This window comes from Artemia franciscana, chromosome 9 (assembly GCF_032884065.1).
Source record: "Artemia franciscana chromosome 9, ASM3288406v1, whole genome shotgun sequence".
In the NCBI taxonomy this organism is placed as follows: Eukaryota; Metazoa; Arthropoda; class Branchiopoda; order Anostraca; family Artemiidae; genus Artemia; species Artemia franciscana.
The window spans coordinates 26,726,495-26,743,327 of record NC_088871.1 but is presented as its reverse complement, the minus strand read 5'-3'; the positions used below and the strand labels follow the sequence as shown (position 1 = coordinate 26,743,327).

The following is a 16,833-nucleotide window of genomic DNA, read 5'->3' as shown; positions in this document are numbered from 1 at the left end:
CTTTTAATTTCATATTCAAATATAATTGTCCCTAAGGTTTTGTTATTATGATTTTTTAACATCTTCCATACAGACGGTGTGTATGATTCAGTTCATCTTTCCCTTTTAAAAATCCCTGAAAATTTCACCTTTATACCCTTAGGAAATGTTGTAGTTATAGTCTTAGCAGTATTATTATGTGTATATTATAATACATTTTGCTAACATCGCCCATCTCAATCATCGCTATTGCGCAGCCTATGATAACATTACCGGTTTAGTCATACCTAAAGGATTTTTCTCTCTGGCTAGCACCAAGCACGGTGCTCTGAAGTGAGAGGAGAGCAGAGCAGAGAAGTCTAAAGAAAATTTCTCATGAGAAGTTTTCTACTACCTGGAATAATTCAGTAGGTTTTAAAGACACGACTGTAGAAGTTGCAATTCAATTAGATTGTTTTACTTGGAGGAGAAAGCCACCCTACACCCTATCATATTGACATTCAAACTGATGACAACTTAAGATACGGGGTCCTTTAAACTAATGCCATTAAACAAAAGAATTGATGATGAATGTGAAATATCATTTACTTCTATTCTAATCGTTTCAATAGATAATGATTTGGACGAGGATTTGAAAAAAAAATACATTTATTTTATATAAATTATACACTAAAGATTTGCAGATTAGACTCGTGCCCCTTGGGCGTAGCAGCTACCGGTTTGCTCGAGAAAAGAGCTGCATCAGAATTGAAAATACTAAACAGCAAATGATCATGTAGTAGTAGTAGTAGTGGAACAATTTTATTAGAAATAAAAATTTCTTAATCAATGGCACAAGATAAGCGAAGCTCGCGAGGCTTTGCTAAACTTAAGGAGAAAATAAAATGAATATGGAGAATGTGGAGAATGAAAAAACATAAACACTACATTACTTTGCATGACCCCAAGACAACAAAAATAACAAACAAAAAATTACATAAATACTACAAATGAATAACCTATGGAAAATTTATTTTATTTAATTTGTTTCAAAAAGTATACCTACTGAGCAACTCCATACCTAAATCAGACTTAAACTGGCCAAAGCCACTTATTTCCTTAATATCTATATTCATTTTATTCCAAAGTTTTGAAGCTCTGTTACTAAGAGAAAAAGAAGACCTACTTGAAACTAACTGAGGAACCTTAATATTTCGTCGTATCCGAGTAACGAGGTTGTGAACATCAGACCTCTCGCAAAATTACAGACCTCTCGCATAAGTTACGTGACAATATTTTCGAAACTGACTTCACATGATCTTTAAATGATAAGGTTTCATCAACATTAATTCCGAGGTATTTGGTGAACCTAGTTTGTTTAATAAATCGCCGCTCCGAAATCATTTCCGTAAACCAAAGGTAAATTTCGGATATCGAGAGAAAATAACAAAATTTGACTTATCTATATTCAAGTAAAGGTGGTTTAATTTAAGCCATGTACATATCTTGCTCATTACTGCATTTATTGTTGGCATGAGAAGTTGTTCCGTAGGGGCAACACACACCAAGTTTGTATCATCAGCAAATAAGGGCATAGTAACCTGGGTCTTACTCTGACCGTTGTCAACAAAGTCGTCAATTCTGGGCAGAGCTTTCACAACATACGGCAGATCATTAACAAAAATTAAAAACAGAGTCAGACCCAGTACGGATCCTTGGGGAACCCTCCATTTCACAACATTTTCACTAGACGAAAAACCTTGTAAATTGACACACTGCTATCTATTTTGAAGATAACTACAATGCAAACCCAATGTAGCACCCCTTAATCCATAAAATTCATATTTTTAATGATAATCGGGGGTCAAAAGTGTCAGACGCCTTAATTAAGTCCAAAAAAATACCAGCAACCCTAAGCTTATTATCAAGAGCATTATTAATTATATTAGTAATAAATGAAATGGCCATTCCTGTTGTTCTACCCTTCCCGAAACCACACTGATTTGGATGTAGAAGTTTATGACGTTCCAAATGCACATAAATTCTAATTTTAATACATTTTTCTAAAACTCGTGAAACAACAGGTAATAATGAAACTGGTCTGTAAATCCCCAAATCATTCTTGTTACCACTTTTAAACACAGGCCTTATTCCTGCGATTTTAGGACAATTGGGAAACTTCCCTTGCTGAAAACAAGCAAATATAAGGGACGTAAATATATGTGAAATGCTTGGAAACGCGGTTTTTAAAACAAGAAGATACACTGACACATCAACAGAAGTAACTATAAAAGTTTGAAGCGAAGGATCATTATCAGAAGCTACCGTACGACAAGAAAATCGAGCCCCAACAGTTGCAAAATGTTCTGAAAAGGCATTACATATTACTTCAGGCTCAGTCGATTTTAACCCATCACTTCTAGTAACTTCATAAGGCAGAACCGGACCTTTTGAAGATATAACACTTTTAATAATTTTTCATGTTTTAGCTGGGTTACCACAAACATCTTTAAATTTACACTCAAAATATTTTTTCTTCTCGTTTCTCAAAAGTTTTTTAAGAGCATTTCTATAATTTTTGTAAATTCTAGTGCAAACTGGTCTTTCTTATTTATGCACCGCAGTAGACTAAGTGACAACCACGGCTTTTTGGTTATCTTTTTCTTTGACCTTGTCTGACTTGTTTTACAAGTTTTAAACAAAATAGAGATCAGTATATCATAAAATCTTTGAAAACTTATATTCATATCACCGCTTATATAATTTATATTACATCAGTTGACGTACATGCTTAATATTTGACAAAAATGTGTTTAAGGCAACTCTGTCCCTTAAACCCATAATTTTCGAAATGAAGTTAACTTACTGTTTGCTGAGAAGACTGAAGCCCAATTCCTACAAATATGCTAATTTACCCGAAAGGTATATTCAAAGAGCCATGGACAAGGTATAAATTCAAAATTATTTTGATAATTGACATCTCTTCAAAATTGGCTTATTGAATGAAAGTGTGATTTTAAAATAGCCTAGGGCTAGTTTAAAAATTAAATGAAATTGAATTTAGGTCAATTGTATGGAAGAAATCTGAAGAGAACAAAGAAATAGGCTACATCATTCAGTTTTCCATTCAATACTCTCTTTTGTCCTTCTGGTGAATAGAGCACTGTTTTCATTACTTAGCTCTTTAGAATATGAACAACTTGATGTGTCTTTTTTTTGCTCTGTCTATATATACTATTTGCTGTCTTTAAAATTTTTATTTTGAGCCCTTCAAGGGATGCATAGCTCCTGAAGAGGCTATTTGCAGTAAAACTTTACTTTCATCACAAGCTGTCTAAACTGGAAACTATGCATAGTTTCCATACTATAGCCTAGCACTTAGAAATGCTAATTCTAGAAGTGTATCCATTTCTGGTTGACCCTCCTCCTCCATAGGGCAAACTAAAAATGCATAAAGTAGGTAGGGTTTTGAAGCCAAGGGAAAAGTTGGGGTTGTACAACATGAATGAAATTATATTTTAAATACTAATTCCAGTCACCACTGCCAATTTCTGTATAGTAGAAAGTTGAAAGATAATTAAAAATTTGTGAAACCATTAATGCTAGTATCCAAGATGGTTCACATTCACTTTTGAGTTTAAATAACCAACTGCTTCTAAACAATTGCAATAATAGGCTAACTGTTGTGACACTGACCTGTGATGAAATTTGAACCAGCAGATCAGAGTGATTAGTTAAATATTACAAAGGGTAGGCAGTAGAGTGTCCAGTTTTGTTTACAGGTAATATTACCTATAGAGCAAAGCATATTAGTCCATTAGTCCTGCAGGCAGCAGGGCAAAGTCTGTATTCTATAATAATTATTTGGCCTGGAGCCTCAAAGAGTAGAATAGAGGCTTTTTAAACCTAACCTAGCATAACCTTGTTTACACTAATGTCAAGCTTATGTTGTCTATGACTGGTTAATTTTGACATCACTTTTATTGCTGATAGGTTGACTTGTTACTTGATGTTTATGATATATTTTTTGCTGATTGGTTAAGTGCTTCTTGTTTGTTATGGTCATGATGTTTCATCATTGCAACCCTATTTTCCCCAGAAATTGTGGCCTGCAAGCTTCTGTGGTGTTAAAAGTTCAAAGGGAGGATATTTTAGTCTTTTTTTTTTTTTTTTTTTGATAGAGCAGATGAACCATTCTGGCAATACACTACTTAACTTGTTTTCCCTTTAATGATAGCACATGTGCTATTCTCTTTTATTTTCATTGAAGGTATTGTAATATGGTCTCCTGAAAGTTCCAAACCATCATCTTTGGCTACTGTAGCTTGTTTCTATGTCAAATTTAGAAAAAAAAAAACATCAAAGAGAATGTTATGTAGTTACTGAAGCCAGGAGACTTTTAATAGGGCTGATCTCTTTCCTTTTATAGATTTTGAGCCTGCCTTTGCTTACCTTAATTACCTGAATATGCACTTTGTAGCAATATTAAAGTCCATATGGAATCTTTTTTGCTCTGTGCTAATGATGGCACTATAATGTAATGTTACTGTGTTAAGGCTCCAGTGACATGTTGTTAGAGAGAGATGCAATTTAAGTCCACTTGGTAACATTGACCAGAAGGTAGGTATGATCCATAAGAACAATTCTCAGGTAGCTTAAAGTTGACACCACTGCACAACAGCAACTTTGGCTGGTATCCAAGATGGTTGGGAATGACAAGCAGCATCAACCTCCTAGCAAAACACTCTTGTGAAAAAATCATATGAATAATCAGTGGGCAGCTGAATAGGACAAACAGTCCCACTTGTTTCTTTTTGGGTTGTTGCTCTATTCTTCATCAAGCATAGACTTGAAGGATGCAGTTGTGGTTGTAATCACTGTTTTGTCTTGGAGGCTATTCCAATCATTAATAACACATTCAGCAAAATGGTTTAGCCATATATGTTTCTTCACAGTATATTTAGAAACTTCTTGCAAATGGCCTCTTGTTTGGTGCTAACTTGCATGTTTTGTGAAGAGAGTATTGTTTGGTTGGCTATTATATTTGTAGGTCAGCATCATGTCACCATGCCAACATCTGAAGACAAGTGTTAGGAGTTGTAGGTGCTGTAGCCTCTTATTGTATGGCATATTTTGCAGACCATTTATGAATTTCACAGGACTTTTTTGAACACTCTCAACTAGGCTAGAATCACTCTTATAGGATGGGATAGGTAAGCTACATCCCAAAATCCAGAATGGGTTTAACAACAATCCTATACAATCTAAGGAAGACAGACCAAGCTCAACTGGTGATTGTCCCTTTGAGCAAACCAAGATTAGAAGTAGCTCTTGATACAGCTGATAGCCATTGTTCATGGAATTTAAGTTGATCATCTACTATAACACCCAAATCTCTTTCATCACAGTTAGTCTGCAGCTGGATGTAAGACTATGACATCTTGTTGAGCATCATGTATATTTATGATATATATTGTTGTGGCCAAAGTGGAGGATGCTGCACCTTGTAGTGTTAAACTCCAACAGCTAATCATTTGCCCAGATTTGGATTTTTCAGGAGATTGGACTGTAGGTTTTGTTGGACTGCTGGCCCAAAGAACTTGGAATCATCATTGTAAAGTGGGATGTTTTTGTGACTTCTTTTGCTGTATCATTGATATAATTGAGAAAGAGGGTAAAAACTGTAATCTGAGGGACTCCTCTAACAACTTCACTTTGCCACCATTTTTTGTAAAAAAAAAAAGTTGGACATGCTGCTTCTAATATGTCAATGAGTTCATAACCCATTTGACCACATCAGTATGAATACCAACAAGGTTCAGGGTTCTTTATTACAATAGCAATAAAAGACACAATTTTACACATTTTTTCCATTGGCAGTGAGCAGAGCTCATATACCAACAAGGAAAACAAAAACAGTATGTAATATTACCGAAATAAACACAACTATTCTTGCCTTTTATTTTTCTTATTAATGAAATAACATTGAGATGCCAATCCAACTTGCTGCCAAACACACGTTCATTTGAGACAATACTAATTTAATAATACCAATTATCAGGCTTATAGTGGGCAATAACAAAATAATCATCCAAAAATTTCAAAATAATAAATACAAGACACCATCCTACACCAAAAATAAGTTTTTAATTTTCTAAGCATTGAATTTGCAATGTCTGGAGCCAAGATCTAATGGCATTAAGTGACAATGTTACATCTATAGATGCAACAAATTTACACCAAATCAAAGAAACCATATGCTGCACTGTAAATCTTGACCTCTCATATTTTGGCTTAGGGATTAAAAGACAAGGCCCTGCTTGAGTAGAAATGGATATTTTGGGACGTAAGTTCATTTGGTAAAAATATTTAGGAAGATCTCCATGGTCAAATTTAACTTTAAACAAACATATAGAAGACTGGACACTAAGACTCACCAGGAGAATATTTGCAATACTAAATAGCAATTCTGTAATTTATGTATTTGACAAAAGGGAAGGAGATGGTATAAATATTTTGAGGACACGAGTAGCCTTATTCTGCATCTTTTGAAGTGGAATAAGATTAGACTGAAACGTATTTTGGTGAATCAATCTACATAATAAAAATGAGATAGTACTAAAGTAAAATAAAGTGAACTATTATATGAACTATTGAAAATAAATATGAACTATTTGCAGAGTAAGGAATACAATGTTTTAATGGATTTATTATACCAACACCTCATGCTACTTTTCCATAAACAACATTGATGTGATCCTTTCCTGAAAGATTCTTGTTGATAACCACTGCTAAATAACAAATACTTCTCATTCCGTCAATAGACAATAAACCATCTTCAGTTTAACTCAAATTTTAATTAATTTTGGAAACATGCACCCAACTCTGCAATAAATAGTAAGTTTAGTTTTTTTGTTACTAAGCACAAGTTTAATATCATCAATCCATTTCAAAATACGACTGAATGTATGGGAAATATTCATTTGAAGCCCATTTAACATTTACCACACACAGAAGCAGCTATATCATCAGTAAACTGTGTATCTAGAGAAGCTGAGTCTGTAGCAAAACAGATCGTTAATATAAAGAAGAAAGAAAAGAGGGCCCATAATTGAACCCTATGGGACACCAACCAATGATGATACTGGAAAGAAAGAAGAAGCATAATTATTAATTCCTGTAACTTGTGTTCTCTCAGGATGATAAGATTTTACTAAGTCCAATGCCTTTCAATGAACTCCCAAATTATTAAGCTTAGAAAACAAAATCAAATGAGAAATTGAGTTAAATAATTTTGAATGTTCAGGAACAGGCTTGCAGGAATTTCTCCTTTGTCAAGACTATCACTCACAATCTGGTTAATAATGATTATAGGATGCTCAGTCCCATGTCTCTTTTGAAAACCAAATCGAAGCATTAAAAAAAAAAATCTGATTTTTCAAAAAAACTATAGGCCCTACATCTGATTGTTTAATGCTGTCTCTACAATTTTAGAAAAACACAGACAGTATTGAAATTGGGTGATAATTAGATGGATTATTACAGTCATCCTCTTTATGTAGAGTAATTACTTTTGAAATCTTAAAAGGAGTGGGGAAAGCTCTAGACTGAAATATTGAATTTGTTATTGGTTTAAATATAGTTGTAATACCAGGCATAACTACTTTCACAAGGTTAGAAAAAGAACCGTATAACGCTTTAGAATTTTCACGTTTCACAAGTGTAACAATGTCAATCACCTCTGATTCAGTGACTGGAGACAGGAACATTGATTTATTTAAAGATGGTGTTAGGTACTTATGGCGGGAATCATAATCCGACAATGGTGATGATAAGTTTTCTGTTTTCTCACCTATACTAACGAAATGATTATTTAAGACATTGGCAATTTCATTTTTATCAAATACCATAATCCCATCTTGGCCAATTAGTTCACTCAGTTGTGAAGACTTCTTATGTTTCCCAACTAAAAAATTAATAAACCTCTATGTCATTATTATGTGGTTGCAAAAACTAAGCCTCAAAATATAGCTGTTTTGTATTACAAAGCAATTTTGACAGTGTGTTTTTTATAATTTACAAAATTTGGTTTTTTATTCTGATTTGGTTCTGAAACATATTTTTTAAATAGAAAATATTTTATCTGGATCTCAAAATACCTGGCAAAATCCATGGCTTAGTAGGCATATCATATTATTTTTTTTATATACTTACAAGACACAAATGGACATACTTTGTTTAAAGCATTTTGAATTTTTTCGAGGAACATCACTGTAGCCTTTTCTGGCACTTTTGATTCCAGAATATAATTCCAATCCATTCCTGACAACTTATTTTTAAGATTAAAAATATTATCTTTACTGAAATTTCTCTTTCTAATATTTGTCAAATTTTTAGGGCGATAATTTATGCACAAATCAGGCATTAGACTACGATGATCACTCATCCTTTAGAAGAGCTCGTAAGGATTAATTGAAATAAAAATATTATCTAATAATGTTGCAGTTTGCTCTGCTATTCTTGTAGTAGTTGTATTCAACTGAGTTACAATTTCACAAAATTTAAACACAGAAAATCATGCAACTTTTTTTGAGTGTATTGATAACGCAGCTCGTAATTTGTATCGTCACTAGACAGGATATCAAGATTAAAATCTCCCATAATCACGACCTGATCTCCATTTTCATCAATCTTATCTAAAAAATGTCCGAAAAATTTCAGGACTGATGCAGAGGGAGGCTGGTATATTATGGAACAAATAATCCTTTCGTATTTACCATAGTCTCAATCAATAGACTTCAAAAATCATTTCCTTATTTAAATTAGACAACCCATACTTAATTATCCATGGAATTCCATTTTCAACGGAAAATTCGACCCCCCTCCACCTGATCATGTTATTTCATTGCTGTAAGTAAAATCATAACCAACACACTTTACAAACTTTTCACTACCAAGAATAAGAAAAGTTTCACATAGACCCAAAATGGCAAGTTTATCATCTTGTAAAAGCGAGGTAATAGATTCCAAACTTGAGTCTCTCAGTCTCCCCACCAATGGCTCACTAATACTCATTAAAAGTCAAATAACCTTTTTATACCTGATGTCTTGAACTCTATTTGCTGACAATTAGGTCAGGGTGACATGTACTCAATACGAAACGGTAGAGATGACAGAATCGTACATGGCAAATATACATACATTATTTAATTGTTGGACTAAGATAGATCATGATATCAGACCTATATGAACAGTTAAATAAACACCACACTAATTGATTCAAAAAGAATATTTAAACACTATTCATGTTTCTCTCAGTTGAGATTGGCGTCCTTTTTAACTTCTAGCCAGATATTAGTGCCCCTTTGTCTAACACGAGTCATTAACACATCACCTCACTCTTTCCCTTTAATTAGAAGACTGCTGCAAAGGTTGTTTAGCACTGATGGTAGGTCTGTCGTAATACATATTCTGGATCTTTTGATTTTAGAAACAGATTTAAAAACGCTTTGGATCTCAAGCTCATTACATAATGAGATTAGGACAGGTATTGCTTTGGACCTTTTACTCAAAGCAATCCTGCTTGCGGGTTTATCAGGTAGACGGTAACATTTTGTCATATGAATACTATCAGCTGCTAAGCCAAGTGTTTTTTCAAAAAGATTCTCAACATTAGACTTGGTGTTTTGACTTCGGCATTCAAACAGTAAACCATGAATGATTACATTTATTTGTCTCTTTTTTACTTCAAAGTCCAGTAACTTTTTTTCAAGCTCATTCAAGTGAGCCTTTTGAAGATAGAATCTTTCTCAAGAGATGCAATTTTACTGTCGTGCAAGGAAGGTTGAGTTTTCAGCTTTGTAATCTCAGCATTCATGCAGTCAAGTTTCTTTGAAAATTCAGACTGGGACCAGAAAAAAAAAAAAAAAAAAAAAAAAAAAAAAAAAAAAAAAAAAGATAAAAGAAAAGAAGAAATCAATTGATGAAAAATTTATATTATTGATTTCATTTATTTTCTGAGTGAAAGGAACTAAAGCTCTTGCTACTCCTTTTGTTTGAGAAGTATTATTTTGCCTTTTCATATAAATTTATTGCGTGGTTAGAGTTTCTGGAATTTCCCTTTCCTGAACCCAATGTTTCCTAACACTTCTAGCCCCCTCAGGGAAGGGGGCCAAGCATCTAATTGGATATCAGAAGCTGATATTCCTATTGTTGTATCTCCAATATCCAATGATGATAGCCTGAATGAAACCATGATTACTGTCTCTGAGCCACCAATCTCTGAAACTGACAACCTGCTAAATGAGGATTTTCAGACAGTAGGCAGAAAACAGAAACGAAAAAAACCTTCTATGAGTCCTCCTGAAATAATGGGACTCTCAAACCCAAATCCAGCTGTGGAGATAAAGGACAAATCCATTATCCTTTTTGCTCCAACAGTAAAAGATCAATCCTTCTCTATCAAAAATATTACTAACATTAGAATGAATCTTTTCAAAACTTTTAGATGCAGCTTCACTGTGAATGTGAACAGAGATGGTTCACTAATGGTTATGTTTCTAGACAGAAATGAAGCCTACAAAGCCCTTAGCCTAAATAAAATTGGCAATATCCCTGTTACACCTGAATGGTGGAAACCAACCCTGAAAAATTCTCAGAAAATAGTACTGTACAACATACCATTGGAACTGTCAAATGACGACTTGAAAGATGGCCTTATGAACAATAAGGGGGAAATGCTGGAGGTTCTGGATGTTCATCGTACGGGCAAACTAGATTCTAAGGGAACAAGAAGTAGTAAGAGTGTCCTCTTTATCTTACCTGCTAGTTCCCAATTTGACTCAGTATTCCTTTTTGGTCAGCAAAAAGCTCATAAAATATACCAAGAAAAACCTCTTCAATGCTCAAAATGTTTTAAGCTTGGTCACTCATCTAAGTATTGTTCTTCTTCTGTGCCAGGGTGCCCTAATTGCCTTGGTAATCACTCCCTGTCTACAGAAAGTAGATGCACTGAAGTGCCTAAATGTACAAACTGTGATGGTAGACATCAATCAACAGATCACAATTCATGTCCTAAATATGTTCAACGAGCTAAAGTTTTAAAGATTGCTCTTCAAGAAAATGTTCCTTTCTCAATAGCTGCAATGGAGCTGGCCAAGCGGTCCAAAGTACCATCAGGTCCAAGAGGTAATGAGGCCAAAGAAGGGAATTTAGCTCTTCCTCAAAAACCCTGGCTACAGGTCCACAAGAACCACCCAAATCAGGCACTCATACCTCCTACTGAGACTTCTTACCCTCCATTGGCTAAGGAGCATCCCAAGGTGGCTGAAGCTAGCCCATCCCTCAACAATCCTAAAACTAAGCCTAAATCTTGGTCTGAAAGAGTGGCAGCTTTTCCTAATATTTCTACTCAAGCCATAACTATGCAAGATAGAGTTGGACCTCATATTACCAATTTAATTAAATATGTTGCATCAGTGGACCTAATATTACAATCAAATATGGCTAAAGATAAAATAGCCAGTATAACAAAAGAAATTGCAGAATACTACTTTTCCAATTCTATTTTCAATGAAATAGGAACAGAATTATCATCCATTCTCTCAAAATATCATGCATGTCACCTATTCAACCCTTCCTATGTTAACTAAGCTGCAGATCCTACAATGGAATTGCGTCTCTTTAAATTCAAATAAACTTGCTGATCTTATCCAATGTGCAAATGATAAGAGAATAGGAATTATTTGTCTACAAGAGACTAATCTTCATCAGTACAAGAAAATCAAAATGCCTGGGTACAAGTGCTACAGGAAGGATAGATCAACTAACAGAAAGGGAGGGGGTGTGGCAATTTTTGTTCATGATTCAATCCAACACTCCCCTCAACCCTTAACTATCTACAGGGATGAAATAGATGTTGTAGGCATATTAATTACCTTAGCTAATGGTAACCATCTTGCCATAAAATCCTTTTATAATCCATGTGGGAGTAAGGACATCCAAAGTATCTTGGAAACAGAATTATCAGGTAATAATACCTTTATTTTTGGTGATTTTAATGCCCACAGTCCTCTCTGGGAACAATCAGCAGGTAGCAACAAAGCAGGAAGAGGAATAGAGTACATATTGTCTAATTTTCCTGACACCTTGATTTTCACTCCATTTGACTTTCAGACCAGGTATAATATTTCTTCTAACTCTTTCTCAACTATAGATTTGCTTCTAGGTCCTTCTTCATATTATGATTTAGTTCAGATGGTAAAGGTGTCGTCTCTCCAATCTGATCATTGTGCAATTCTTACATCATTTCAAGATTTATGCTACACTCCCAAACCCTACGTCCCTACATTTATCAACTCCAAAGGTAATTGGTCCCTTTTTCGTGAGATATTAAATGAAGTAGATTTTTCCTTTGTTTCTCCTAATTATGATATTAATGCCATTGAGTCTAATTTGAGATCAATCCTGCTGGAGTCAGCTAAATCGGCAATTCCAATGACTAGGGTACGTTTTTACAATGGCTCCAAAAGACCCAAGAATTGGTGGAATGATGAGTGTAGGGTTGCAGTTCTGGCAAAAAGAAAGGCTCGTAAAATGTTTCAAAAGCACCCATCTCAGTCAACAGCAATCTTTTATAAGCAGTCATGTGCTAAGGTGAAACTAATTTGTAGGAGAGCTAAACAGAGTACATGGCTGAATTTCAGCTCAAGTATCAGTTTTAGAACCCCAATTTCAAAGGTCCATAATTTCATTAGCCAACTAAATAGTGGAAAGCAGCCTAATGATGACCGTAGATATGATATCATTCAGGATGGATATCCAATTGTATCAGATAAAAAGAAGGCAGATCTGTTTACCAATGTTTTTAAAAATGATTGCTCAGACTTTCATCCCAGCCGACCTCCCTTTTGTAATCTCCCTCTTACCTGTTCTTATAAGGGTACTCTGATGAAACCTTTTTCCCAAGATGAATTTTGTGTAGCAATTAATTCTCTTAACATCAAGTCTTCCCCAGGTTATGACGGTATTTATATGAAGTGGATTCTTGAGTCCCCAAAGGTGTTTCATACAGCCCTCTTAAGTCTTTATAATCTTATTTGGTCAAGTCAAAAGTTCCCAGATGCCTGGAAGATTGCTCAGTTATTCCCAGCTTTAAAACCTTCTTATTCATCTAATGATCTCAAGTCTTACCGTCCTATATCAGTATTACCTTCCTTTAGTAAAGTTCTGGAAAGGCTTGTCTTATCAAGAATTGAGTGGTTTTCTGAAGTCAACAATCTCTTTCCTAGTGAACAAACAGGTTTCAGAAAAGGACATAGCTCTTTAGATAACATTACCCGGCTAGAAACTGATGTTTGTAACTCCCTCAAAAAAAGACATGTCACAATGGCTGTTCTGTTTGACTGGTCGAATGCCTATGGAAATGTAGTCCACAATAAATTATTGGAAATCCTAATAAATCTTGACTTCCCGTATCCTTTTATAAGTTTTATAAAGTCTTTTCTAACTGATAGATATTTTTACGTTCAAGTAAATCAGTCTAGAAGTGAGCAATGCCCCATTACGAGAGGACTTCCTCAAGGTGCAATATTGAGTCCTCTTCTATTCAACTTGTATGTTTCTGAATTTCAAGTATCTCATGCATCATTTGGCCTTTATGCAGATGATTTGATCATTTGGAAGTCAGGAAGGGATATTAGCCTTCTTCAAAGCCTTATTCAACATGATATAAGTCTAGTCCAGAGATTCTCTTTAGCATTTGGCTTTCCAATATCAATCAGTAAAACTAAAGCCATTATATTTACTAATGGTACTCTAGATCCTCCTAATCCACTGACAATTTTCTCAAGGGAGATCCCATATTGCAATTCAGTGAAGTTACTTGGTTTATTAATGGATTCTAAAATGCAGTGGCATGAACATATTAATTCTTTGAAATCTCTGATTATTCAGAGACTTTGTATTCTAAAAAGACTTGCTGGAAGTAAGTGGGGATGTCACCCAAAGATTATTTTGGATTTTTACAAATTATATATTCGTTCAAATATAGAATATGGGATTCAAATATTTTCAGCTCGTCCCCCATCCTCATTCAAAATCCTTGAATCTTTACAAAATTCTGCTATTCGAATAGCTTTGGGTGTGCATAAGCATACTCCTCTGTCAAAGTTAAGAACACTGTCGGGATTGGTGTCCCTAAGTGAAAGAGCATCTAGTCTAAGGATAAAGTATTTCTCGCAAATCCAGGCTTATGGAGCCAAGCATGCTGTATATGCACATACCTTTGCTGAGAAGTCAGCCTGTCCCAATGCCCATTCATCATGGAATCAGTTTCAACTGGAGGTCCCAAACTGGAATCAACATTCGCTTCATGCATATCCCTTTACTGAGTCCCCCCCATGGGAAATGAGTCCTCCAAGCTGTCAAGTAGAACTTATCTCTATTAGTAAAGATTTGATTCCTAATTATGAGATCCAGACTATTTTGGCTGAACACATCTCAAAGGCTTACCCCAACTATAGAAAAATATATACTGATGGATCCGTCCAGAGGGAAAGAGCTGGAGCAGGAGCATGTATCCCATCCCTGAACTTGAATATTTATTCTCCTCTCCCATTGGGATCTTCTATCCTGTCTGCTGAATTATGTGCCATCCGCCTGGCCTTGGATGCTCTTATAAATTATAACATTGAATCTGAAAATATACTCTGTCTCTCTGACTCTAAATCAGCATTACTACTGATCCAAAATATTAATAGAATTGCTAATGACAAAGATTTATATAATATTAGAAGACAGCTTCTTAATCTTAAGATCAAGGAAAATGAAGTTTATTTTCAACATGTTCCTAGTCATAAAGGTATAAAATATAATGATATGGCTGATTCTCTAGCAGCAAAGGCTTCCATGTTATCTCCTAGTCCTTCCTCTGACCTCAATTCACGAGATATTATCAGGCAAAGATCCAAAGTTAATCACAGTACATTAATGTTATCTCCATTTCATACAAGATTAAATACAGTGCTATATTACCGACTGAAATCAGGTGCCCTACTTCTAAATAGCTTGTTATTTAATTGGAAGCTACATCATTCCCCTTTATGCCGAATCTGCTTTTCAACAGAGGAAACAATCCAGCATATTTTATTTGATTGCCAGGCTCAGAGTGAGGAGACTGTTGCTCTTAAGCGTTTCTGCTCCTTGGCTAAGATTCCAAATACTTATACAGCTATCCTGGATTCTAACCTGCCATGGGAAATTGATCGTAAGATATTTAAGGCAGCAATTGATACCTTAAAGAAGAGAAATATTGTTTAATAAGGATTAAAGCTTGAAGAAGTCAATTTTTAATGGGACGCAATTTATCCATAGTTTTTGATTGTGCAGAAGAGAGCGGGAATGAGTAGGAAGAGCCGTATTGGTACCGGCCGGCCTAGTGCCTTAAACTGCTGGGGACAGGTAGCTCAGGTACTCGCACTTCCCACAATCAATAACAGTTTATTATTGTTCATAATCGTATATATCCATTGTTCGCAGACTGGAGCAGAATAACGCTTCCAGTAGCTAGTTTTTCTGAAGAAGAAGTCAAAGAGGTGAAAGGACTTGTTGTTAGTCCATATACCTCCCTACAATTTTTGGAACTGGAACTGGAATTGATTCCAGCTTTAAATTCAGACTTTCTGTACAGGTACCAGAACTTACTTGTGTCGCAGCCGACATCATTCGTTACAATAAATCATTGTCCTGATCACCCTTCATTAATTTAGAACTTCATTTGTTTCTTTTCTCTCTTAGTCATTTAAAAACAGCGCCGTCTATCAGAAATACCTTTTTTTGCATTAGATGGTGCTAAAAGGGAAAATGGAAGATTTCTGCTTTTGCCAAGGAAACTGGCTACAAAAATGCAGCTTCAAACTGCCTCACAGTTTATTGAAAACGTTCAAAAATCTATGTACCTTCTTTCTGTCATCCACAACTTATTTGTTGTACATTTGAAATCACTAAGGAATTCCGATGTTTTTAAGTGTAAGCAAATTAGTCTCTACTGACTTTCCCAAGAGGAGGTCATGCTGGTCTGAGGACAGAATGCTTGACCATACACTCTAATGTTTTGGCAGTACTTGTGTATTATTCAAAACACACTCATTAAGTGAAGTTAGGTTCTTTCGTGAAACAACTACGAGGCAGGTACATTTTAATTAAATGTTTTATGCATAGAGGTGGTTAGAATAGGTTAAGTTAGGTATGTAATGTAAAGGTATGTAGTAATGGCGGGTGGTAGTAAAGGCAGAAGGAAGACCTCCTTTTAACGCGATTCTTAACGACATTGCTGTGTTCTGGGTACATAATTCTAAGTTGTAATTTTACAATTTTGCTAATAAAGTGTTATATTTTCATTATATTTTGTTTTATTTCATTAGCTTTATTAAAAGTTTGGGCTATGTATTTGCACATTAGGGGGGGGGGGGCATTATATCAAATACCTAACCTAACCACCTCTATGCATAAAATATTTAATTAAGATTTACCTGCATCAGAGAAAACCAGATTTTCTCACCAAAATTCTTGAGTGTGTTTGGAATTTAGTTCAATCAATTGAATAATGAACAAGTACCAAATATTTAATTAAAATGTACCTGCGTCGTAGTTTGTTTCATCGTAAGAACCTAACTTCACTTATTGAGTGTATTCTGAATAATACACAAGTACTGTTTGGGCTGCAGCTGAAGTCAAGCTCATAGGTCAATAATTTTCTGCCTTGGTCCTGTCTCCTTTTTTTTAAATATTCTGGTGATATGTGCCTTCTCCCAATCTGTAGTTACTGTCTTTGATTCAAGGGACTAGTGAAATATTTGACAGTGGTGTACATATTTC

General features: G+C 34.9%; 1 protein-coding gene across 1 annotated transcript in view; it reads left to right on the top strand.

The window, feature by feature from the left end:
• Positions 1-2,730: 2,730 nt before the first annotated feature.
• Positions 2,731-16,833, top strand: part of LOC136031211 (large ribosomal subunit protein uL24m-like) — a 35,856-nt gene continuing 21,753 nt past the window's right edge. The window contains exon 1 of the mRNA XM_065710583.1: positions 2,731-2,905. Within this exon, the coding sequence (XP_065566655.1) occupies positions 2,810-2,905 (96 nt within the window). The 5' untranslated portion in view covers positions 2,731-2,809. The remainder of the gene's footprint in view (positions 2,906-16,833) is intronic.